Below are 23253 nucleotides of genomic sequence, written 5' to 3'. Positions count from 1 at the left end.
TATACATCAATTCTTTGTCCTCCTGCGCCACCTCCCCTGCTCCCGCCATTGTGTGTCTGGCCTGGGAACCTCTGAAGTCACTGGTCCTAACTGTTCCTTGTGAGTGCCTGGGACAGCAGCCTTGCCTCTCACGCTCCTTGCTGCATCGCCGGCAAGGATTAGCAGGTCACCAGGGTACTCCAAGGTCTCCATGCTCAGCACCTGGCGTTGAGTAAGCGTGGAGACCTTGCCCTGGTATTCACATGCAGAGGGGCCTGCATTCCTCTGCCTGCTTCATCTGCCCTCATGGCCTGCTACTGTGCCCTTGCCTGGGTGTCTGGGACTCAGGCCTGCCTCTTGCTGTTGGCAGAGTTGAAGGATGAAGTTGGTTGTGTCTCCTGCGCACACTGCGCCTCTCACTGCTGAGTGGGACTCAGCTCTGAGCTGCTGTTCCTTAGCAGGAACGAATTTTTGCTTCAACGCAGGGCTGCCTTGTGGGGTGTGCCCCTGATATCGCCATTGTGTGAATGCATGCTCAGTAGCTGCACAGCAAACAGCGCAGCTCAAGGAAATGTTACCCTGGTGCTTTTATGGAGCAGCGTCCCGGGCAGCTTCGTGCCTCTGCCTGATGAGGCTTCTGCAGCGTTAACTCTGGTGGTGCTGGAGGGAGGGGGCTGCCTCAGGAGGGTTTGCAGCTTTGCGGTGGGCAGGGGAGGGGGGCACCTCTCTAGCTGATGGGACCTGGGACGTGCTGGGTGCTCAGGAAATGTAGATGGGATCAATAAGGGCAAAGCTCAGATGCCACCATCCATGGTGTCAGGCACCCAAACCACCTGCAGGAATTGGACACCAGGAGCTCCCTGGGACCATGTTAGCTCTTCCACATTTAATTTATTTTTAAAATTTTGAGACAAGGTCTCACTGTGTGGCCCAGACTGGAGTGCAGTGGCATGATCACAGCTCACTGCAACCGCCACCTCCTTGGCTCAACAATGCTCCTAACTCAGCCTCCTGAGCAGCTGAGACTGCAGGCATGCTACCACTCCTGGATAATTATTTTAAAACATTTTTGTGGGATGAGGTCTTGCTCTGTTGCCCAGGTTGTCTCTCACTCCTAGGCTCAAATGAGCTTCTTGTTTTGGCTTCCCAAAGTGCTGGGATTACAAGCGTGAGCCAGTGCCTGGCCTGTGGTTCAATATTTAAAAAAAAAAAAAATTTCCAGACTTCACAGAGCATATGTGAGCTTTAATTCCATGAATCTTCTCATCCTCTTAGGAGTGGGAGAGCTGGTAAAGGAGAGGGAGCCGTCATTTCTTCAGAGTCGCGGAGCTATAACCGCTCTATACTTAGTAGCGGCAATACTTGCTCAGTATTTAGTAGCCAGAAGCCTCAAGGACAATACGACTGATTGTCACCCACTGTGTGCCAGTCTCCTCCTACAAACTTATGTTACAGAAAAGGAAACTGAGACCCAAAGAGGCACCAGTTGGTGCTGGGCTTCGTTTTGAATACAGGCTGCAGGACTCCACTCCCATACTAGCTGCCATGACCTGAGGCTTCCTCTGGGGATGCTGGCTGATCTGATGACCCTGCCATCCACTCCAGCTGGTCTGGCTCATGGCAGTCATTGCAGAAAAGCGGGCAGGAGAGCACTCAGGATTAGGAAGAGGAACTCAGCATGCAGAGGACTGCAGCCAGGCTTAGAGGAGGTGGCAAAGGCAGCTCCCAGGATCTGTCCTGTCCTGTGTGATGTTTTTTAAGAGACAGAGTCTCATCTGTCACCCAAGTTGGAACGCAGTGTTGTGATCATAGCTCATTGTAACCTTGAACTCGTGGGCTCAAGCGATCCTCCTTCCTCGGCCTCCTGTGTAGCTAGGACTACAGGCATGCACCACCATGCCCGGCTGATTTTTAAACTTTTTGGAGAGATGGGGTCTCACTATGTTCCCCATGCTGATCTCTAACTGGCCTCAAGCCATCCTCCCACCTCAGCCCACCAAAGTGCTGAAATTATAGGTGTGAGCCACTGCCCTGGTTCCATTCTGTATTCTGAGAAGCTGGAGAAGTGGGGGACCAGGTTAAAGAAAACTGGGCTTGTGGTGAGTGGGACCCACTCTCCCTTCACTGTACTGGTATGGTCTCTGATACCACCGCTGGGTCTCCTTGGTACCCTGGCCCCTGCCCTGGTCTCTACCTGAGCTTAACTTCTGGAGAAGATAAAACAAAGAGATTCACACTGAGAATCAGCCGACTGATAAGCTTTCTACTTGCATCTTCTGGGAGCACCTGAGCCCCCTTCTCTTCATGGGAGGGCGGCCAGCTGGGGTTGCTGGATGCTTCCAGGCTGAGTGGGAGCTGCTTTTGGTGGAGCTTGCCTCCTGGGTCTCTAGATCTTGGCGAGGTTTATGAGTGGACAAAGCTCTGGTCTCTGAGTTGAGGCCAAAGGCAGCATGATTCAGGTCCATATGATCAAATGCTCACTGGAAGCCACCTTGAAGGTGAATTAGACCTAGTCCCTGACCTGGAGCCAGGTGCGCACACGTGCAGTATGCACACAGGGTAGATGTGCAGCACTCGAGTGTTGTTTCATGGCTGGAGAGAGCAGGCAGGGAGGGCACTGCAGAATTAATTCCCCTGCTAGGTGGGAGGCATAGGATCTAAAGAGAGGTGTGGAGGATGGGCAGAGACAAAGGCGTGGATGGTCCAGCGAGATCCCAGGAGTATCTCTGAGGAGCACGTGCATCCCAGTGTCCCACCCACAGGCACTGGTAGACTCCCTCCTGCCAGGCCATCCTGTGGTGGAAACCTGGAGCACACACTGCCCTTAGGAGTCTGTCTCCCCTTCCCTGGCCCGAGCAGGGAGCCAGAGCTGGGATTCCTGACCTCCTGCCTGGGCTGGAGATGCCAAGGCTCCCTCTGCTGTGAGTGCTGGAGCCGATTCACCCGGGAACTCCACACCTGCTCCTCACCCACGCCCTCAGGTGTCTTCCATGCAGATGAGCAGGAATGCAGGAAGGGCCTCTGGGACAAATGTAGCCTCTGGTCTCTGCTCCCCAGCCTGTGAGGGCCTTCTGTGTTCCTGGGAAGGTTGGCCTCGGTGAGCTGCAGCTGAAGGTTGGTAGCTGCTCTTCCCTCTCTCCACTCACTAGGGGTTTCTATGTGCAAGTCTCCCCCAGCTCAGTACCCAAAGAATAGGAGTTGACACCTCTGCCCGCTTGCTTTGAAATGCTAACTGGTACAGAGGTTATAATCCAGTTTTCTTTAGCTCCAGTTGGGGACATTAAAACACTTTCTCACACCTGTAATCCCAGCATTTTGGGAGGCCAAGGTGGGTAGATCATGAGGCCAGGAGTTCAAGACCAGCTGGGCCAAGATGGTGAAACCCCGTCTTTACTAAAAATGCAAAAATTAGCAAGGCGTGGTGGCATACACCTGTAATGCCAGCTACTCAGGACACTGAGGCAGAGAATTGCTTAAAACCCTGGAAGGTGGAGGTTGCAGGGAGCTGAGATCGCACCACTTCACTCCCGCCTGGGTGACAGAGTAAGACTGTCTCAAAAAACAAAACAAAACAAAACATTTTACACCTTCCCTCTGCTGGAGGCAGCACTTCTCAGGCTTCAGTGTACACCTGAGTCAGAGGGATCCTGCTGAAATGTAAGTTCAGACTCGGGAGTTGGGGCCCAGAAAATCTGCTTTCCCAACAGACTTCCCAGCGACAAGGCTGCTGCCGGTCCACTGGTGGCAGGGACTCGCTTGCTGAGTTATCTGCAGTGGAGTCCTGGGCAGCTACTTCCTGATAACAGCCGTTTGAGGCTGCCCTGTGCTGGCACCAGCGACCAGTGGGCATGCTGAGTGTGTGACACACACAGCACGCAATCCCATGCTCCCAACATCCCTGGGAGGTCAGTATCGTTGCAAATGTTGGGAACTAACTGTGATCCTGCTGGAGGTCCTGGAGTGGGTTGGTGGCCTTGAGCCTCAGCCTCCTGACTCCCAGGCCCTGACCCTCCCTCCTCCTCCCTACAGAGCCCAAAAGACAATTATTAAAGTTTGGCTATTGCAGCCACCTCTGCCAATCCTGGCCCACACTCATCTTTGGTTAAGCTGTATGATAATTATTCCCATTTTACCATGAGAAGACTGAGGCTTGGGAGTTAGAAGATATGCATGAGGCTGGGCACGGTGGCTCCTGCCTGTAATCCCAAGGTGGGCAGATCACCTGAGGTCAGGAGTTCAAGACTAGCCTGACCAACACGGAGAAACCCCTGTCTCTGTTAAAAATACTAAATTAGCTGGGCATGGTGGCACATGCCTGTAATCCCGGCTACTCAGGAGGCTGAGACAGGAGAATTGCTTGAACCTGGGAGGTGGAGGTTGCGCTGAGCATGCAACTGTACTCTAGGCTCAACAAGAGCAAAACTCTGTCTCAAAAAACAAAACAAACAAAAAAAAGGCCTGGCATGGTGGCTCACACCTGTAATCCTAGCACTTTGGGAGGCCGAAGTGGGTGGATCACAAGGTCAGGAGTTCAAGATCAGCCTGGCCAAGATGGTAAAATCCCCTCTACTAAAAATACAAAAAAATTAGCTGAGTGTGGTGGCAGGTGCCTGAAATCCCAGCTACTCAGGAGGCTGAGGCAGAGAATTGCTTGAACCCGGGAGGCAGAGGTTGCAGTGAGCTGAGATCATGCCACTGCATTCTAGCCTGGGCGATAGAGGGAGACTCTATCTAAAAAAAAAAAAAAAAAAAAGGAAAAAGATGTGCATGAGGCCAGAGCCTGAGTCCTTAATCCAACTATCTTCTGACAAGGGTCTAAGCCCCCAGATGAGGTACCCTGGAACCCTTGGGCTGCCCTGGTTCAGGGTAACCACTCAGGCTGCAGGGGGCTGAGGGGACAAGCTAGGCTGCCCAAAGCTTCCAGGTGGCATGAAAGGCAGACAAAGTAAGGTCTGTGCCCTGCAGTGGCAGCCGAGTGGGCAGCAAGAACCCAGAGCCCAGTCCATCCTTGGCGGGTGCCCAGCGGCTCCCTGTGTTTTCCCACCCCCACCCCCGTGCTAATCCCCTTAGAGGCTGGGCTGCCAGCAGGGACCAATCAGGTTAGAGCGTGAAGGCAGATTAGCAGCCAGAACATGGGGTCTTGACCTCAGCTTCCCCAGTCCCTGCCTCCCCCAGCCCTGGTAGAGGATGAGGGATTGGCAGAGTGGGGTGCCTGGGGATGGTGCCAAGTTAGAGTGTGGACCTGGCAGCCCCCTTCTCTTCAGGGGAGGGGGACCAGCTGGGGTTGCTGGATGCTTCCTGGTGGAGTAGGAGCTATTTTTGGTGGAGCTTGTCTCTTGGGGCCCTTGATCTTGGCGATGGGGTTCAGGCTTTGCCTGCAGAACCCTTGCCTTGAGCTGGTGCAAGCTTGGAACTACTCAAGGGCGTTTAGTTGTTATTACTCCGAAGGATGTGTGAAGGGCAGAGGCATGGTTGATGTGACATCATCCACGATAACAAGTACTTGCTCATGCTTGCTTTCACCTCCTGAGCCTGCATCTCATTGGGTCTGCAGCCTGGTTAGGCAGAGCAGGTACAAGTAGCGGCAGCACAGCTGAGGAGCTGTGGTCTCTCACTGTGCAGAGCCAGCCTCTCTGGCCCTGAGCCCCTGCCTCCCCCTTGGCTGGTCCTAACTCCTTGTTTTGGCCAGGAAAGTGCCAGAGGGATTAGAGCAGGGGACTCATGTAAGGATGCCTTTTAGTTCTTTCAGCTAAAAATTACTGAGTCCCTGCAATGTGCTGGGATGTGAAGGAAAGTGGGAAGTGAAGGAAAGTGTCTGGCAGAAGGTTATGGTCTGGAGAGGGAGATGGACGTTCACCAAGAGTCAGTACTTCATCACATGCAGTGCACCTGTATTTTATTACAAGCCTGGGTTGGTGCTAAAAAGGAAAGCAGGGTGCTGGGAGCCTGTTGCAGATGGAGCGGCTGTCTCCGGCTCAGGGGAGGTGTTTGTAGACTGAGGTGTAAAGGGTGAATAGCGTCTCCTGGCAGAGGCCACAGCAAGTGCACAGGTCCTGTGGGTGGCTGGAAGGTTCTGGGAAACTGAAGGAATGTCAGCAGAGGTGAGGAAGAAGGCAAGGGCCCCTCTCCCATCAGATCCTGCAATGTAAGTGCCGCTTTCCATCCCCATGTTGCAGATGAGGAAACTGAGGCTGGAGAGGTTACGTGACTTGCCCAAGACCACATGCTTAAAGTGGGTGGACCCAAGTCTCCCCTGTGACACCCAGCTGTGGGCTTTGTCTTCTGCACCCTCGCTTCCCAATCAGTGCTCACTGGACCAGCATCCTCACAGCCCCAGGGTGCTTGTCAGAAGCCAGGACCTCGTCCCCTGTCTCAGCATCTGTCCCAGCCCTGTATCTTCCCAGCACTGTCCTGGCTCTGGCTCTGGGGATCTGCCATGGTACTCTTGTCACTGTTCTGCCCGTGCCCTCCTTCTGAGCCTCTGTCTGGCCCTACTTCCTGGGTTGTTAGACCCCCGCTGCCCTGGCCTTGGCGGTTTGTCCTTCTAGCTACGAATCCCACCCGCTTCTAGGACAGCCGTTCTCAGGATGTCTCATTCTGCCTGGATGCATCCAGGCCATCTCCTCACTTCGGGGCCTGTGACAAGGCCACGTAGGAGGAGGACAGGGAGGAATGACTCCGTTTGAGGGAGACAAAGGCAGCTCAGAGCCCTGGGAAAAGTGATGGGGAAAGGCTTAGGTGGTGCTTTTAGGGAGTTTCCACGCAGACCAGGGGCAGAAGATATGACACACTTTAAAAGGATTTTGGAAAGATGAGACAAGTACTGACAAGGTAGGAAGTCAATTGGAGCAAAAAGAAAAAAAGAATAGCTTTGTTCTGGTTTGTGATGTGGTTTAGGCATCCAGGTCCAGAGAATGCTTCTGGCGCCCCCTCGTGGGAAAGCTTGAAACAACAGAGCCCTCGGGTTGCTTGGGTTGTGCTTAGCCGGCATTTCTTGAATATTGCTAAATGGAGGTTCTGGTTCAGAAGCTTAAGTACATAAACTCACACAATCTTCTCCAAAGTCCCACGTGGTATGTATTTTACAGTAGGGCACCTGAAGCTCTCAGTTGCAGAACTTCCCCAGGCCCATCGTTGGTCAATGGCAGAAGCAGGAGTTGAACCTGGTCCTTCCCTCTGCAGGCTTCTTCTGCCCAGGGCTCTTTGCTGCATTGTCCTGAGGCTTCCAAGGTTCACCTGTTTTACTCTGGCCTCTCCTGGGGCCCCAAATTCACTTTCCTGTCTTCATTTAAACAGTGTGGGCTGCTTCTGGCTGAGGGCTGGCTGGCCAGGGTGCAGCAGCTCCACACCCAGCTTTGGGCCATCCATCATCTCTTGACTGGCCCTTGGCCGCCTGCCTGCCTGGGTTGTGTCTTTCCTCTGTAAGCTTTGGTGCCCCAGAACAAAGCCTGAAAGATGGTCAGAGCTGGACACAGTGCCTGTGCCTGTACTCCTAACTACTTGGGAGGCTGAAGTGGGAGATCACTTGAGCCCAGGAGTTTGAGTCCAGCCTGGGCAACACAGTGAGACCCTGTATCTACAAAAATATTTTTAAAAAATAGCCGGGCACGGTAGCATGTGCCTGTAGTCCCACGTACTCAGGAAGCTGAGAGAGGAGGATCAACTAAGCTCAGGATTCAAGGGTACAGTGAGCTGTGACTGAGTGACTGCACTTCAGCCTGGGTGACAGAGTGAGACTCTGTCTCCAAATAAATGATCAAATAGGCCAGGGGTGGTGGCTCATGCCTGTAATCCCAGCACCTTGGGAGGCCAAGGTGGGCAGATCACGAGGTTGGGAGATTGGGAGATCAGACCATCCTGGCTAACATGGTGAAACCCTGTCTCTACTAAAAATATAAAAAATTAGCTGGGTGTGGTGGAGGGCACCTGTGATCCCAGCTACTTGGGAGGCTAAGGCAGAATTGCTTGAACCAGGGAGGTCGAGATTGCAGCGAGCTGAGATTGTGCCACTGCCCTCCAGCCTGGGTGACAGAGCAAGACACTGTCTCAAAAGAATTAATTAATTAATTAATTTAAAAGATGGTCAGATCACAGCCCTCTCTGGTCTATTCCATCACTCTCCGGGCCTGTGTGAGGCTTCTCTCAGCTGACACTTGCTTCCTAGAATCTCTGCTCCTCCCACATATGAGACTCTCATGCCCCAGTGTCTTTGTATAGACTGACCCTGCATGGAGTCTGCTTCTCCCTTCTCCCTCTTCCCCACTTAGTTTCTGAGTCCTTATAGAACTGCTTTTGCTGAATCGTACTTTGATGCTATTATAAGCAACAGTCGCTCGAATCCCATTTATTATAAGGATCCCGTGTTATTGATTAGGCTACACTGTCATTTTTAATAAAGACCCCTGGGAAAATTCTTGCCTCATCTTACTGCCAAGCCAGCTGTACTCCTGAGAAGTTGATCCTTTTAGACTTATGCATGTCCCGTGGGCGCTGTGAGCTGACCGGCTCTCCTTTCTCGTTGGCTGTCAGCGAGAAAGCTCAGAGCCCAGCTTAGCCTTGCCTGGCGTGTGCTCATATGGGGCATGCATTTTTAGTACCTGCCATTGATTTCTCCTCTGTGCCTCATTTTTCATTCTTGCTCTCTTGCTGTTTTGAAAATCCCTATAAGCCACCTTAAAGCCTTTCTAGAACAAGGTTGGGTCTAAATCGATAAGCAAATCAATACGAATAAAAAACCTTCCTTGCAGCGTTGTGGTGAGGATTAAATGGAATAATGAATGGATGTGAGTGCTGGCCCCAGCGTTTCTTCCCAGGCTTGGCCAAAGGGTGAGTGGCCGGCCAGGCTGAGATAAGGGTCCCACTGGAGCTCCTGCCTTCCTGACTCTGGAGACGTCCTCGGGCCGCCACTCCTCTCGCTGCCACCTGGCTCTTAATGCTGTCATCTCCCTGAGTCCCTGAGGGTCAGCAAAGGCAGAAAGCTGTGTCTCTCTTCTCCCCAGAGCCCCTCTTTCAGAAGGTGTATGGCCAGCAACTTTCCTCACCTCCTTTCTGGGGCCCCAGATCCCCTAAAGAAGCAAGCACCTTGCTTGATGTGTATCTTAGTCTGTTCCAGCTGCTATAACAAAATATCTTATTGGGAGGCTGAGGTGGGTGAATCACTTGAGGCGAGGAGTTTGAGACCAGGCTGACCAACAAAGTCAGACCCTGTCCCTACCTGTAGAGCAAGTGTAGTCCCAGTGCATCTTGCAGTCCCAGCTACTTGGAAGGCTGAGGTGGGAGGGTCGCTTGAGCCCAGGATTTCAAGGTGACAGCTATGATTGTGCCACTGCACTATGGCCTGGATGACAGAGCAAGACCTTATCTCTCAAAAAATTAAAAGTGCCATAGACTGGGTGGCTTATAAACAGCAGAAATGTGTTTCTCACAGTTTAAGAGGTGGGAAGTCCAAGATCAAGATACTGGCAGATTTGGTGCGTGGTGAAGGCTGCTTCCTGCTTCGTAGATGGTGTCTTCTAGCTGTGTCCTCACATGGAAGAAGGGGCAAGGCAGCTTTCTGGGGTCTCTTTCATAAGAGCACTAATACTGTTATAAGGATGGAGCTCACATGACCTATCACCTCCTAAAGTCCTCACCTCCTAATACCATCACATTAGGGATTGGGTTTCAACCTATGCCTTTCTTGGGAGGAAATGATCATTCACAACATAGTAATGTGTCTTGCAGGTGGGTGGGTCTGCACTGGTGAAGAGCTTAGAAATCTTCTGGTCCAACTTATGAATTAGACAGATGAGGAAACTGAGGCCCTAAAAAAGGAGAAGTGATGTAACCAAGTCTCTAACATGATTTCAGCTCATTAACTTGAGTCTAAGGATGCCCCTCCCTTCCTCAGGGTCATGCCTCAAAACATCCCTGGATGAATCATTGGTTGTTGTGTAACCAATGACCTCAAAACACTGCAGCTTTCAAGAACAAACAATAAACATCTATGATTTCACAGTCTCTGGGGGTGGCTGGGTGGTTCTGGCTTGGAGTTCTTGATGAGATTGCAGTCAGAATTTGGGCGATTGTATCATCTGAAGGCTCAGCTGGGGCTGGAGAATGTATTTCCATGATGGCTGGCTCACAGGGCTGGCAAGCCTGTGCTGGCTGCTGGTGGGAGGCCTCAGTTCCTCTCCATGTGGGCCTCCCCAGAGAGCTGCTTGTGTGTCCTTATGACCTGGGCTGGGCTCTCCCAGAGAGAGCAGTCCCAGAAGGAACAAGGAGGGAGCTACAATGTCTTTTATGATCTGGTCTCGGAGGTTATCAATCACATGCTGTTCTTCAGAAGTGAGTTACTGAGTTCAGCCCACATTCAAGAGGAGGAGAATGAGGCTCCGTCTTTTGAAGGGAGGAATGTCAAAGAATTTGTCGACATATTTTAATCACCACAACCTCCCACGTACCTACACCAGTCATACCAAATCACATGAGATTCCCTGAGACTGCCTTGTTCCTTCCTGTCTCTGGGCTTTACACATGCTCTTCCCACTGCTTAGAACACCCTCTTGACCAGGTGTGGTGGCTCACACCTGTAATCCCAGGACTTTGGGAGGTGGGGGCAGGTGGATTACCGAGTCAGGGGTTCGAGACCAGCCTGGCCAACATAGCAAAACCACGTCTCTACTAAAAATAAAATAATTAGCCAGGTATGGTGGCAGATGCATGTAATCCCAGCTACTCAGGAGGCTGAGGCAGGAGAATCGCTTGAACCCAGGAGGCAGAGGTTGCAGTGAGCTGAGATCATGCTATTGCACTCCCACCAGGTGACAGTGTGAAATTCTGTCCCCAAAACAAAACAAAACAAAAAAAACCCTCTCCTCATTTTCCGTTTCTGTCTGGGACGCATCAACTCTGAAAGATCCGATCAGGGACCACCTCTCCTCCCTCCGGCAGAATTGCTCACTCACTCCTCTGCACTCTCCCATCTTTTTGGCAGTACTGCTCCTCCAGCCATTGTTGAAAGCTGGCATGTGCACCCCATGAAAGCAAGTCTTTGGGGGTCCCCAGCAGACCATCAGCTCTCAGTACACATTTGTGGAGTGAAGGATTGAGGGTTTCCTCACTGGTTTCCTGTTGGTGCCTCTTCTGGGCATGAGTGCTCTAGGGTGTACCATGTACCTGTGGTTAGCTCTGCATCCGTAAGCCTAACCCGGCCACTGGTACCTGCAGGCACTCCATCAAGGTGGGCTTGGTTTTGTGTTGGGCTCCTGTGTCAGCCTGGGATCCTGGTTATTGGGGAATTCGCATGACCATGAGCCCCAGTGAGGGCAATTCTTGTTTACCTGTGTGACCTGCACAGCCCTGCTCCAAATCCAGTAATTCCCCTGCCAGCCCACTCTGCCCAGTGGCAGCACCCCAGTTAGGAAGATGGAGAGAACAAGTCCACAGTCCAGGAGAACCATCAAGCCATTAGGGCAGGCACCGCCAGGGCAGCAACTTCTTGTATGAATCAGAGAGACTAAGACGAGTTTGTAGCAGCCAAGGAGCTCTCTAGGCAAGGAAGAGATGAGAACCAGGACTAGCCAGGCAAAGACTGAAATGTGCCTCTCAAGACATATGGGGCTGGGGTAGTTGCTGCGTAGACAGGCAGCAGGGAGTGGGCTGCTGGGGCCCTCTGGGGAGTAGCCTAAATTGGTAGAATTTGGGGAATGTCTCCAGGAATACTGACAGACTACACAGGGGAGCTGGAGATATGGCACAAGTAACCAAGATTGAAGACGAAAGATGCCAAGTACAGAGCAGGGAGGGGAGGTGGGGGTGGGCGAGTGTGGGAAGAGGAAGCTGCCCAGCAGGAGAGGAGATGCCTCGGGGATGGCAGGATGGCTCTGGAAGAGGGACAGCTATGTCTGTGCTGCAGGCTTGAGCAGTCTCCTTTCCAGGAGAGAGAGATCAAGAACAAGGGGCACTGATGGTGCCAAGGCCCCTTCTAACACGGGTGCCTGGCTGCTTTTCTGAAGGCTGTGGGGGGACAAGACAGGAGGGTCCGGGCTTGGGGGAGGGAGCGCACGGATGTTGGTACCCACTCTGGGGGGAGGGGGGTTGGAGGGCAATTGCTTTGCCAGGTTCTTATTTATCCCATTTTGTCCATGAGGAAACTGGGCTCGGGAGGGAAAAGGTGCCTTGCAGATGTACAGCCAGGACGGGGAGGGTCAGGACTCGAATCCCAGGCTCTTCCCTCCAACTGCAAGCCCCCAGCCCAGAGAAGGGGAGGTGGCTGGAGACGGAGTTCCCTCCAGGACAGGGTGCATCTCTCCAGTTCCATCATCCATCCATCCATTCAACAAATGCTTGCTGAGTGGCTGCAGCGGGCCAGGCGCTGTCCTAGGTGCTGGGTGAAGCAGCAGCTGGTACCCTCTAGCTCACCTGCCCCCTACCTCTGCGATTCAGGGCTCAGCACACTGCTGGGTTTCTCAACAGGGAAACCCAGACAGAGTGGTGGCAGCCTTGACAGTTCAAGGGGCAGTGTGCAGCGGGTAGGGGACTGTGGGCTGTGTTCTCAGACCCTGTGGGGTGAGGGGCTGAAAGGAAGGGCACTATCAAAGCCCACAGGCCTGGCCTGGGAGGAGGAGGTGGGGCTGTGGCACTGCCTGGCATTGGGGCCCACATCAGGATGGTACGCCTCTGGTTGTTCACCTTGAGGACCCCGGTATGTCTGGGGCAGGGCTCTGAGGCAGGCTGCCCAGGTCCAGCCTCAGATCAGTTACTTCACAACTCAGAGCTCAGTTCCCTCCTCTGTGAAATGGGCCCCCAGGGCTGCTGCACAAGCTGGGGCTCTGGGACCTGAATGCCTGGATTCAAATTCTGGAGCCACTAACCTCCAGCCTGGTTACCTTGAAGAAGTCGCTTAGCTTCTCTGGGCCTCCCTTTTCTCCTCTATATAATGGGGATGGTGATAGTATCCACGCTATGCTCCTGGGGTAGTGCTGGCCTGGGGTAGGGGGCATGTGGCTGTGAGTAGGAAAAGCTGACCTGGAAAGGGTTGTTGGTACATGTCTGTGGATGCCAGGGAGGCTGCTGAGAGGCAACTGAGGCAGGTGGACTGGTGTCAGAGGCCAGGACCTGCCAGGGAACAAGGAAGGGCCCCAAAGCTGGTCTGGAACTCACTGAGGCTGAGGATTTGCAGCCCCAACAGTGGCCCCTCCCTCACACCAGGGCATTAGTGGAGCGGCGTGAAGTCGTCAGTCATCCCAGCTCCCAGCGTGCTCCTGACTCCCTGTGACCCAGGCTCTCAGAGGCGCCCTGCTGCCTGCAGTCCCCAAGAGCACAAGGTTTGGAGTCAGGCCCTGCCTAGAGTGAAAGACCTGGGTTAAGGCCACTGGCTGGCTGGGTCACCAGAGCCAATTCTGTCTGTCTTGAGTCAGCTTGCTCACATAAGACACAGAGCATAAGCCCCAGACGTACTTGCCACAGACAGCCAGGGGCGCCGTTCTTCCTGCCCTGGTGGCAGACATGGGTCATCAATCCACCTCCAGAAACACTTCTGTTGTGTGCTGCTTTGCAGCCTGCACGATGCCATGGGGGACTGAACTAGCCTCTGTGGGTCCAGTGGGCTGACCTCTTGGGCATTAGGCCATTCTCATATTACTATCAAGAATTGCCGAGACTGGGTAATTTATAAGAAAAGAGATTGACTTGGCTCACAGTTCTGCAGGTTGTGTAGGAAGCATAGGCATCTACTTCTGGGGAGGCCTCAGGGAGCTTTTACTCCTGGCAGAAGTCAGAGGGAGAGCAGGCCCTTGATGTGGGAGAGTGGAGGGGGAGACACCATACCCTTCAACAACCAGAACTCCAAGAACTCACTGGCCATTCAGAAGTCAGCACCAAGCCAGGAGGGATCAGCCCCCATGACCCGATCACCTCCCACCAGGCCCCACCTCCAGCACCGGGGATTACAATTCAACATGAGATTTGGGCGGGAACAGATATCTAAACTACATCAGGTGGGGTCTGGCAGGGCTGGTCATAGCTGTCCCAGGCTCTTCCCTCCAGCTGCAAGCCTCCAGCCCAGAGAAGGGGAGGTGGCTGGGGACTGACCTCCCTCCAGGACATGGCGTGCCTCTCCAGTTCATTCATTCATTCAACAAATGCTTACTGAGTGGCCGCTGTGGGCTGGGCACTGTCCTAGGTTGGTGGAGTGCAGCAGTGGCTGGTCCAGGGCCCTCCAGCCCACCTGCCCTGCTTCCCTGGCTCCTCACAGCACTGCAGGAACCTCTCTTCTGATCTGTGTTTTCTCTCCCTCTGGCTTTATCCTCCCAGGGACTTGAGTGAGAATGCCATTCAGGCCATCCCCAGGAAAGCTTTTCGGGGAGCTACGGATCTCAAAAATTTGTGAGTACAGGCCTGGGAGGGAGAAGGGTGCAGGGGCTCCAGGGCCACTCCTGGCAGCGTCCTCAGGGTGTCCCTGAACCATGTGGTCTAGGCAGCCAGGGAGCTGACCTGGGCTCTTAGAGGGCTGGTGCCAGCATGGTCTTCTGGAGCAATCTGGGGTTGGAGGAAACATGCAGCCCTCTCCCTTGGGTGTGATTTCATGTGAAGAGCCAATGGAGGGGACTCTTGGGGACCTATTGAAGCAACTTATCAGAATGGTGATATTCGCAGTCCATTTTGATGGCATAGTGTCTGTGCCCTTGTCCTCCATTGCCTGCCTCATATTTGGGTTGGGAAAGCTGGGTTTGAATCTTCTCTTTGAGTTACATGTCACGTAAGCTGCTGCAAGTCAGTGAACATTACTGAGCCTTGATATATTGTTCTTGAAAATAGGGATAATAAGATCTACTTCACAGGCCTGTTCTGAGGTTTGAATGAGACATGGAAGTAAATACACTTCAACAAATGCTATTTAAATGTAATGGCTTACTATTGTTATTCAACTTTATTCTGGTCCAGGCTTACCACCTCCCCAAGGTCTGACTACAACAGGGATGGCAAATGCCTGGCATGCTTGTCACACACACTCCCTCCCACGCCTGTGGCAGACATTGGTAATCAATCACCACATTCTTTCACATAGAGCTCACCTCGAAGCTCAGTTTACTCTGACAGCAGCACTCCAGGTGGCCACCTCTAGTCAACCTCTTTGGCACTCAGGCTGAAATCTGTTTGCCAGCTCTGGCTGCCACTGCTTTGTGATTCTCTCCTTTTTCACCTGCCAGCACCAGCTAGGTGGTCTCCAAAATGCGTGTGTCTGTGGGGGGGGGGGTGCCTGCTTCCCAGGGAATATGTAAGGTTGAGTAGAAGAACATAACTTTTACTTATATCTATGATTTTAACTGAAGATTAGAAAAAAAACTTAAGTTTTTACTATTTGGATTGATACATATACAGGTAACAAATGACTAGGGGCATGCCTCTTTTGAATGAATGGAGCACGTAGTCAAAATGTTTGGACACCCTTACTCTAGGCAATGTGTCCTCTCTACAACCTTCCTTTGCTTCACAGACAGCTGGACAAGAACCAGATCAGCTGTATCGAGGAAGGGGCCTTCCGTGCTCTGCGGGGACTGGAGGTGCTGTAAGTAAAGCAGGGAAAAGGAAGGAGGGGTGTGGTGGGCTCTGATATGCAGGTGCCAAGTGCCACAGCCTGGGAAGTGGGCACCAGGGAGACAGGAAGGGGGAAGCCAGTCCTAGAATTACCTCGGAGGAGGGGAGGACAGGTCCTCATGGCTCAAAGGAGGGAAGGACAGACCCTCCATGGGTCGGAGGAGGGAGGACAGGAACTTATGGGTCAGAGGAGGGAGGACAGGCCCTCATGGGCTTGTGCCTGCAGTAAACAGTGTGCCCTGGTGTAACCTGCTCAGGATGAAACCCAAGGGTTTCTGCCACTCGGCCTGGAATGCTCCCTCTTCCCCCTGCCTATCCAAACCTCACCCTTTCTTCCAAGCCAACCCAAGTCTGGGATGCATCCCATCACCCGCCCTGCTCCATCTCTCCATCCTACCAGCCTTGGAGTCTATGGTGCCATTGGCTCACCATCACCGTCCCAGCTAGGGGCTTTCCCATGGGGTGGGATCTGCCTCGTGCTCTTTGGCTTAGCCCCTCCATGTCTGGCACCGTGCTGGTCCACTTCAAGGTCTCCCCATTTGTCAGCAGGGTGGCCCTGTCCCACATCAGCTCCTGCTGGGCAGGTGCTAAATGGCTCTGGTTTCTCCCGATCAGGACTCTGAACAACAACAATATCACTACCATCCCTGTGTCCAGCTTCAACCACATGCCCAAGCTACGGACCTTGTGAGTCAGCCGGGGCAGCTGGGAGTGGGGCAGCCAAGCCCGGCTGATGCCAGGGGGTGGGCGGGATAGGAGGTGAGGGTTCTGCAGACAGGTCATGAGCTCATTCTCCCCGAGGCCAGCCCAAGGTGAGGGCTCTATGCAATCGGAGGCAGAAGGAGTTGAGATACAGTTGCAGGCCATCCAGTGCCACTTAATTTGGTTTTCCCTTGGAAAACAAATGATTTGTTTTTGTGCTTGAAAATGAGCCAGGTGGTTTGGGGCTGTGAGCCTGTGTGAGCTCAGTGCGATGACTTGGGCTTTGCTGGGCACATTCCGGCCCAGGTGTGACCAGAGCATGTGGGAGGGGAGGGGCAGCAGCGGGATCCTCATGGGACTGTGGATAATACTGGGTTGGAGCTGAGCCACCTACTTGACTAAATGTGTTTGGCTTGAACACAGCACTGGGGGCAGCCTCCTGCCTGAGGTTGGGGGTTCCCACAGTCTGGCTGGGCTGGGGGCCCAGATGGGTTGTGAGCCACCCTGTCTTCCTGCAGCCGCCTGCACTCCAACCACCTGTTTTGCGACTGCCACTTGGCCTGGCTCTCGCAGTGGCTGAGGCAGCGGCCAACCATCGGGCTGTTCACCCAGTGCTCAGGCCCAGCCAGCCTGCGTGGACTCAATGTGGCAGAGGTCCAGAAGAGTGAGTTCAGCTGCTCAGGTGGGTACATGCCACTGCCAGGCTCTCAACTGTCCAGCGCCACTGCTGCCTCCTGCCCTGCCTCTTGTCCCCGCCCCTAACTTCAACATTGATACCTGGCCCCGCCTATCACTTCCTGCCTCTGCCCATCACCGTCTGGCCCCGCCCATCACTATCTGGCCCCGCCCACCACCTCCTGTCCCCCACTATCTGCCACTCCTGCCCCATATGCCACCTCCCGTTCTTACCATAGCCTTTGTCTCTGTGTGTTACTTCTCATCTTATCTCCTTTTTCCTCCTGCTCCCTCACTGCCTCGTGCACTCAGCACCTGCTTTGTTCCATCCCGTCCTCCTTCTGGTATACTTAGTGCCGCCACCCACTCGTCCTCTGGGCTCCTTGCCTCTGCTATCACCCCCTCTCCCCTCCTCCTATTGCCTCACCTCTGCTGCCTTGGCGAGTCGTTGAATTGGGCCCTCTAACCTTGGCTCCAGGGGAGGCGGGTCTCAAAGCCCATGCCCCTTCACCTTCCCCCTGGGGTTCTGTGATAGCTTCCTGACTGGTGGCCCATGTCCTCCCTGGCCCCTTTGATGTCCCTACTACACCCAGAAGACCAAAAAGAACCCACAAGTCTGGGTGGTCACTGCTCGTGTACTCACCCAGCGGTCAGCACTGCTACGAGAGTCTGAACTGCTCTCAGCCTCCGCAAGCCTGGCCAGGGCCAGCACCATCTCCCTGCTTCCCGCTGCCTGCAGCTCCCCCAGCTGTGTCTGCCCCTTCCTGGCACGGGTTCCCCCATCCTCTGGCCTCACAGGCGGCTCCCCTGTTGGACACGCCCTTCCCTCCTTGTTGCCTGCCTACTCCTCCTCACCCTGCAGAGCCCAGGGAGCCTTCTGTGATCCTAGGTGAGGTCCCTCATTGCGTTTCTGGCGCATCCTCAGTACTTTGTCTTCGCTTGGCGCAGGAAATGCTAGCTGAATGAATGCACAGTTCTCAGATTTGTGACAGAGGATTTGTTTTTTTTTTTTTTTTGAGTTGGAATTTCGCTTTTGTTGCCCAGGCTGGAGTGCAATGGCATGATCTTGGCTCACCACAACCTCCGCCTCCTGGGTTCAAGTGATTCTCTTGCCTCAGCTTCCCAAGTAGCTGGGATTACAGGCATGTGCCACCATGCCCAGCTAATTTCGTATTTTCGGTAGAGACAGGGTTTCTTCATGTTGATCAGGCTGGTCTCGAACAGCAGGGAGACAGTGCTGGCCCTGGCCAGGATCAACCTAAGGTGATCTGCCCTCCTCAGCCTCCCAAAGTGCTGGGATTACAGGCATGAGCTACCATGCCCAGCCTTGTGTCAGAGGATTTAGAGGCTGTTTCCCCCAGTCCGCGGACTGGGTCTGCCAGCCACAGTGCTCTGAAGGAAAGCATCTCCTAGGCTTGGCCTCCCTGCCTCAGTGTAAGGCTCTGGGCTGTGGCTGTCACCTCCTCCATTGCACTGGCAGACACCCAAGACTGAGCTTGAACACTGCTGTACCCAGCAGTGCTCTGTGTGTGTGTGCGTGCAGATGTGTGTGTGTATGAGTGTGTGAGTGTGCCTGTGTGCTAGAACATGTGCACGTACACACGGCTGTGTCTCAGGTGTGAGCCAGGACTGCCTCTGCATCATTGCAGCTACTACAGTTTTTAGGAATAGGAATGGATAATTCACTGGGACAATTTTTATTTTGAAATGAAACATTTTTCTTTGCATTTGGAAGACTATGGTTTCTATTTTCAGACATTAGTTTTTCCTCTGGGTCTGATCACCCTGGCAACCCTTTTCCTCTGAAGGCTACTGTCACAATATGCCAGGAATCCATGAGGCTTTGCTTCATTTGATCCTGGTGCCCACTTTTTGGGGCAGCCAGGGAAGATATTTGAGGTTCAAATGCTGGTGGGGATATCAATTGGCTTGACCACTCTGCAGAACCGTCTCACAGGATCCTCCTCTAAGGCTCAGCTTATGTCCACCCTGTGACCCTGCAGCTCCACTGCTAGGTGCTTGCATCTTTTTCTGCAAAAATGTCCAAAAATATTAAAGGCAGCTTTTTCCATCATAGTGCCAATTGGAGACAACCTGAATGTCCACTGACTAATTATGGTATATCCATGTAATGGAATACCACTCAGCAATGAAAAAGAACAGACTACTGATACACACAGCAACATGGTGAATCTCAAAGACTGTATATTAAGCAAAAAAGCCAGACATAAGAGAAACTACTGTTTCATTTATGTGATGCTCATAAGTGAGCAGAGCAAATCTTTGGCGATAGAACTCAGAATAGTGGTTACTTTGGGGAAGGGGCAGGAGGGAATCTTCTCAGGTGATGGAATTGTTCTATGTTTAGGTTGTGGTTCCACCAGCTACATGTTTCAAATAGAGTACTTTGTATAAATTAAACCTTCTTCAGAGGGAGCGTTTTGTATAAGTTATACCTCCATGTTTTCAAAGGCTGTTATATAAGACACTGGGCTGGATCCTGGTTTTACCACTTACTAGCTGAGAATTTCTACAAATTAGTATCAAGGACTCTGTTTTCTCAGCTGTAGAATGGCAACAATAATAGGCTCCCCTTAGGCTTAAATGCAATACTGAATGTACTACACTTATAGCATGTGGCACAGAGTAAGTGTTTAAGTGTTTAGGAAACAGTCATTGTCACCCTCAAGTGACAGATGAGAGGACTTAGGCTCAGAAGTGTTAAGTGACTTGGACTAGAATCCAGAGCTTCAGAATTGTAGGCCAGGATTTCTTAGTGTATGAATCACACACCACTGCAATTCAGTTTAGATTCAAGGGCAGCAAACATCTGACAAATACCCGCTGTGTACCAGGCACCCACAGAGTTATACCAACGTCTGGAATCATTTCATTAGTGATCTCTGCTGGTTCATCCTCATCCAGAGAAACTGCCGCTGTGCACCCTATCCCATCCATCAGTCTGTATCTGGGCTCGAGGGAGGTGATGATGCAGGACAGCCTGAGGCCACACCCCCTGTTTCTGCAGGCCCAGGAGAAGCGGGGCGCGTGCCCACCTGCACCCTGTCCTCCGGCTCCTGCCCGGCCATGTGCACCTGCAGCAATGGCATCGTGGACTGTCGTGGCAAAGGCCTCACTGCCATCCCAGCCAACCTGCCCGAGACCATGACGGAGATGTGAGTACAGAACAGGGCAGGGCAGGTGCTGGGGTGGGCACAGGTCCCTCCCCTTTGGCAGACCTGGCTCTAGAGGTCCGGTGAAGAGCTGGAGTAGGTGCCACCTCAGGGTCCCTAAGTGACCATGGAGAAGACACCGTTTACTTCTGCTGGGCTGAGCATTGTATCCAGAGCTGGGGTGGGACCACAGAGGTGGTCCCACCCAGCTGCATGAGTCTGCTGGAATCCGGTTCTCAGCATCATTTATAGGCCCCTTTCAGCCTTAAATGCCTGGGATGATGGAGCTCAAGTCAGAATTTTCTCTGCCTGTGCTAGTGCCCCTACCCCAGACTTCAACTTCTGGAAGGGGTAAGGGAGCAGGGGCAGGAGGGCCAAAGGCTAGTTCAGGGCGGGTGAGCCCAGCAGGTAACCCCCAGGGCTGGGGTAACCTGGGCCCTTATGCCTCCCGTTTGTTTTCTCTCCACAGACGCCTGGAGCTCAATGGTATCAAGTCCATCCCCCCCGGAGCCTTCTCACCTTACAGAAAGCTACGGAGGATGTGAGTGCCTCCAGCTGCTTCCTGGGGAGCTGGCACAGGGCTGACTGAGATCCTAGGCCAGGCCCTGACTCAGCCCCTGCAGCTGAGTGGCCCTGGGCCAGCCACCTGGCCTTCCTGCCCTTCAGACTGCTTGTGACATGGGGACCTCCTTGCAGGGCTGTTGTGTGACCGAAAGGGAGTGCTGAGCCTGAGCCTGGCGTGTGACCAGAGTTACTTGTCATCCTCCCATTTCAGCTTGGGTAGCAATAGGAGCAGTTAAGGATGGGAGGGGGCTAGAAGACTACCAGAATGCTCAGAAAAGCCTCATCCATAAATTCCCAAGCTGGAGTGCCCCCTCATGCCCAGTCCTCAGACTACACAGGGAAATAGCAGCCATGGGCTTTGAAATGGAGGGATCTGGTCTCCCACTATTCTAATTTCAAAGCACCCCACCCTGCCCCTATGGCATCTACGAGGTGGAGGGGACTGGGCAGGGCTCAGTGGCCACTGAGAAATTCAGATGCCCCCTCTCCTTCTGCTCACCTTGCAGAGACCTGAGCAACAACCAGATCGCGGAGATTGCACCCGATGCCTTCCAGGGCCTCCGCTCCCTGAACTCACTGTGAGTAGCAGTGGCAAGGCTTCCTCAGTTGTCCAGGGCATCCCTCGAGGAGGCTGGCAGGGCCTAGGGCCCCTCTGGTAGGTGTAGGAGGAGGAGCAGGGCTATGCCCCCCTCCACATTGCCACTGCCCACCCCAGCCTCAGTGGGTCATCCTTTGGCTGCAAAGGGTTTGCTGTTCCAGCTCCCTCTTCCTCACTGTTGGACGCTCTGACGCTGGGAGCAGGAGAAGTATGGAGAAGCTAGGCAGAGCTGTTGCCCCTGGCAACTGGGATGCACTTCCTGGCATGGTGAGGATTTTTCCAGCATTCTTTGCACAAGCATCTTGGCCCTGTGCTCCTGAGGCCTCTGTGGTCACCACAGGGCCAGTGAGCACCAGCTCCAGTTGTGACATCTGCCACACCTTGCTATCTTTTATCCCAAATGTGATGGATCCCATGATGCGGTGGGTGCTACTGGGACAGTATTTTCTCACTCCGCCTTCCAGTATTTCCCTTCCTTCAGGGTCTGCTGGGGAAGTCTGTCAGTAGAACGTACAAAAGGTAGTGAAGCACTCCCCTCTCTCACTTACCAAGTTCTTCACTCCCCGAGGTCCTACAGCACTATGTCTGTATGGAGAGCACACTCAGAGTGCCCTGGAGTTGGGTGAGCTCCTGTAGGAGGGGCCATTTGTTACGCTAAGGGATGAGTGTTTTCACCTGCTCCTTGGCAGCACAGGACACGTGCTTGGCAGAGACTAGAGACCTGGCAAGTACAACAGAATGGAACTCCCCCGGGGAGTGCGGGAGCCTGCCAGCTCAGCCTTCTGTGCATGTCATCTTTTCTTGGAGCAGAGTCCAAGTAGTGGGTGGGGCCAATTGTGAATGGCACCCTGGAAGTTGTGCAGTACACACCCTACACAGCTGTACACGACAGCCTGGTGAGGGGTCATTGTCATTGGCTGAGGAGATCAGATTCTGAAGGTGGCCTGTCAAAACTCAGGGCCCTTCCTCTGAGAAGGGAATGAAGCTCTTTTAAGTGGGAACATGGCAGTCTAAAGAGGTAAAAGGTGAAGAACCCATCCAAGTGGGTTTCTGTTGTTCATGGGTACCTGGTCACAGCTGCCACCCTGCGTGTAGGAACGTGGATGACTCCAGTCCACCCCACAAACAGTGTCCACCTTGGCCAGCCCTGGCCTTGCCTCCCTGATTTGGTTCCTGCCCCCTCTGCTGCATTTCCCACCCAGCAGCTTGAGGGGTGTTTCTGAAATGGGAATCTGATGCTGCCTCAGTGGCTTCCTGATGCTGGCTCGGTAAAGCCCAAGTTACCGTCCCATTTGTTCCCTCCACTCCAGCCACACTGGCCCTGTCACCTGTCCACACGGGACAGGCACACACAGCTCCCACTGCAGGGACTTTGCTGTTGCTGTTCCCCCTCCAGGAATGACCCTGGAGCCATGTTTGAAGAGGCAGTACCCAGAATTCTTTACTCAGCTTCGTCGTTTACGAGGATAGCTTGTGGGGTCCGATTATGATATTGGGAATGGCATCCAACCCCCTCCCCAAACCATGTGGATACTTTCACTGTCCTCCTGAACCTGCCCATGTCTACATGTGTTTTTTTTAACTTTTGCTTTAAAAAAAATCTATACATGGAATTCATGCTCAATGCAGAAAACTTTGAAAATACTAAAGTATAAAAAAAAAATGCTTGAAGTCCCACCATCCGGATCTCACTGCATGTGCCGTCTGGCATTCTATTTTTTCCTGTACTCTCTGAAAAGATGTTAATTATTCCTGCCCATGGGATTTCTCTTCTCTGAACAGTCTCCTTTTGGATTCCAGACCAGATTAATTTCCCAGGAAGCGCCCCTTCACAGCTTCTGTGGGGTCCCTGTGTGAGGGTCTGCTTTTTTGGTGATTGGGATCAGGGCCATCTCTAGCGCATAGGGCACTTTACGTTTAGAAGCAGGCAACCCTAGGCAGGTGGATCACAAGGTCAAGAGATCGAGACCATCCTGGTCAACA

General features: G+C 53.2%; 1 protein-coding gene across 6 annotated transcripts in view; it reads left to right on the top strand.

Annotated features, from left to right (window-relative positions):
• The window catches only part of SLIT1 (slit guidance ligand 1), a 190196-nt gene that overhangs the window by 110352 nt on the left and 56591 nt on the right, over positions 1–23253 (top strand). For 4 of the 6 annotated variants that reach the window (XR_004732101.3, XR_004732100.3, XM_035268646.3 and 1 more), the window contains exons 5-11: positions 14275–14346; positions 15458–15529; positions 16108–16245; positions 16779–16942; positions 19964–20111; positions 20578–20649; positions 21179–21250. Coding sequence is in view for 4 of the 6 variants with exons in the window: in XM_035268646.3 (XP_035124537.2) it covers positions 14275–14346; positions 15458–15529; positions 16108–16245; positions 16779–16942; positions 19964–20111; positions 20578–20649; positions 21179–21250 (738 nt within the window). In the remaining 2 variants the exon portion in view is untranslated. The remainder of the gene's footprint in view (positions 1–14274; positions 14347–15457; positions 15530–16107; positions 16246–16778; positions 16943–19963; positions 20112–20577; positions 20650–21178; positions 21251–23253) is intronic. The other 2 variants (XM_035268647.3, XM_078346188.1) reach the window with 1 other exon arrangement.

This window comes from Callithrix jacchus, chromosome 12 (genome assembly GCF_049354715.1).
Source record: "Callithrix jacchus isolate 240 chromosome 12, calJac240_pri, whole genome shotgun sequence".
Classification (NCBI taxonomy): Eukaryota; Metazoa; Chordata; class Mammalia; order Primates; family Cebidae; genus Callithrix; species Callithrix jacchus.
Note: the sequence above shows the minus strand (reverse complement) of the source record. Positions and strands in the feature narration are given on the sequence as shown.